At 33.9% G+C, this 2,648-nt stretch overlaps 1 protein-coding gene across 1 annotated transcript; it reads right to left on the bottom strand.

Annotated features, from left to right (window-relative positions):
* Positions 1-604: 604 nt before the first annotated feature.
* Or14j6 (olfactory receptor family 14 subfamily J member 6) lies at positions 605-1,573 on the bottom strand. The gene is given in 1 exon segment (NM_001000888.1): positions 605-1,573. A coding segment is annotated over 1 exon segment (969 nt).
* Positions 1,574-2,648: the final 1,075 nt, after the last annotated feature.

Here is a 2,648-nt window from a genome sequence, read left to right on the forward strand (position 1 = left end):
GTACTGGATTATTATAAAAATGACTTATTAGTAGGTGAAAATTAATACAAAAGTGAAAATTAATGATCCACGTTAAAAAGCTGAGGCTTATTTGTATATTGAATTACATTGAATACTTGGCACCCAAGATGACTATAGTAATTACTTTATATAAATATGCACAGAAATGGCATACTTGTTTGTGCTATTCCTTAAATTTCATATATGAAATATGGAAAGTAACATGAACCTTTGAAATAAGTTAATAATTTGGTGAATTGAGTAACCAGTAACTGTAATTATTCTTTATGCTTATTATTATGATACTCCCATAAACATGTTTGTAAAACTCATGTTACAATTGGTGATAAGTTCACATGTGTAATAGTGTGGCAAGAAACTGAAAGAGTTAGGAATAATATAGAATATTATACAAGAGTATAATCATATATTTTTTTACTAACATAAAAAACATAAGTAAATTTAATGAAATAGGTTTAAAGAATCATATCACAACTTGCTATGCTATAGGTTTTAATATATACATTCTAGAAAATATCTTTTCATCCTCAACGTTACATATCTAACATATTCAATGTATGAAAAACATTCTTTGTGCCCAGTGTCAGCAGTCATGAACAAAAGAACAAAAATAATTTTTCCCAACGAATTCGGCGCTTAACAGTAACTTCTTTACAGCTCCCTTCAAGGACTCATTTCTTAGACCATAGATAACAGGGTTTAAAGTTGGAGGGAGTACAGTGTAAAAAATAGAGAGTATGTGGTCTAAAGCAGTTGGTGCATCTGAGGTTGGCTTTAGATAGGCACAAATGCCTGTTGAAAGAAAAAATGAAACAACAAAGAGATGGGGCAGGCAGGTAGAGAAGACCTTAGATCGACCTTCTGCAGAGGGAATCCTGAGAACTGTAGAGAATATCTGGCAATAGGAGAAGGCAATCCCCATGAAGCAGGCAAAGTCTAATACAGACATGAAAGCAGTCATTTTCACTACTCCAATGTAATCATTAGAGCAAGAGATCTTCAGCAACTGGGGGATATCACAGAAGAACTGGTGAATTATTTTGTCCCCACAGAATCTGATAGAGAGTATACTTGCTGTGTATAATGTTCCTGTGATGCTTCCACTGAGCCACACAGCTGCCACAGCCCAAGTGCACTTTCTGGGACTCATGATGACCTCATAGTGCAGTGGGAGGCAGATGGCCACATAGCGGTCATAAGACATCACTGTGAGAATGGTCATCTCAGTCCAGGCCAAAGCTGTGAAGAAAAAAACCTGCATCATGCACTGGCCATATGAAATGTAGCCACTATGTGCCAGGGAACTGTCAACATACTGAGGAACTGTGACAGAGAGGGATGAGAGGTCCAGAATGGAAAGGTGCTTCAGAAAGTAATACATTGGAGACTGGAGCTGTGGGTCCAGTGTTGTGATGGTGATAATGATGAAGTTACCTGCTGAGCCCAATAGGTATGACACCAAGAAGAGCAAAGCTTATAAGATCTGCAGGTCATGGTTGTCAGAGAACCCCATGAGGAGAAATCCACTCATTGTTATGTTTCTTGCAGTCATGTTGAGAATAAATTTGTGATAACAGCTAGAAAGTAAAAATGTTTGGGAAATGCAATAATATATTTAATATGTATATATAACATTTAACATGTAATATAGAATATAGACTAATATATAATGTATAATATAACATAATATTTATTATATAATTAATATATAATATATGATATGTAATGTGTAATGTATAATGTATAGTTAATATGTGATATATGATATATAGTAATGTATAATTATAATGTATAAAACAGAAATTATATATTAATGTTCTATTTTCTCTATTCCAGTGGCTAATCTTTAAGAAATTGCAGTTTGGGGTTGGGGAATTAGCTCAGTGGTAGAGCGCTTGCTTAGCAACCGCAAGGCCCTGGGTTCAGTCCCCAGCTCCGAAAAAAAAAAGAAAAAAAAAAAAAGAAATTGCAGTTCATAAAGCATGAAAACTTGATAAATATATTTTCAGTGGTATGAAACTTCAGGATAAAACAGTTGTTCTGTGATGAAGCTTAGACTTAATACTTGGGTACTAATAAGAATTTAATACAGCATCAACAACTCATCTTTATTGTCACTGAATATTATTTTGATTTCTCTAAAAACATTTCAATTTCCACCAGTGAAACCTATGGCTTTCAAGTCACAATAGAAATACAATTATGAGATATTGGTTAAAGTTTTCTGTATTACATTTTGTGCACCTCTGTATTGTAGCAGAAAATCTAGCTGTGGACAGGTGATACACATGTCCTTCCTAGCAAACGATCTGCTCATTACCATAGAAGATGCATACAGTGGTGCTAAGAGGCTAATCAAACAGAGCATCCAATTGTTTTTCTATTTTTTAAGTGTAGAACCAAGCCCAGAGCTTTCGCCTTTCTCAACAAGCACTCTAACCTTATTTCTATTTTTAAATGACATTTTTTTAAAAAGTATGCAGCAAAACTTAAGTTTTCAACAAAATGATGTGTCATTTTCCAATTTGGTGTCTAACTTGATGATGTGGTGTATAGTTTGTATCAATAAACAAAACAAAACAAACCCCACAAACATGAAAAAAACCCTGATTTTCAGTTTTTATGAA

Source organism: Rattus norvegicus, chromosome 20 (assembly GCF_021556685.1).
Source record: "Rattus norvegicus strain SHRSP/BbbUtx chromosome 20, alternate assembly SHRSP_T2T, whole genome shotgun sequence".
NCBI lineage: Eukaryota > Metazoa > Chordata > Mammalia > Rodentia > Muridae > Rattus > Rattus norvegicus.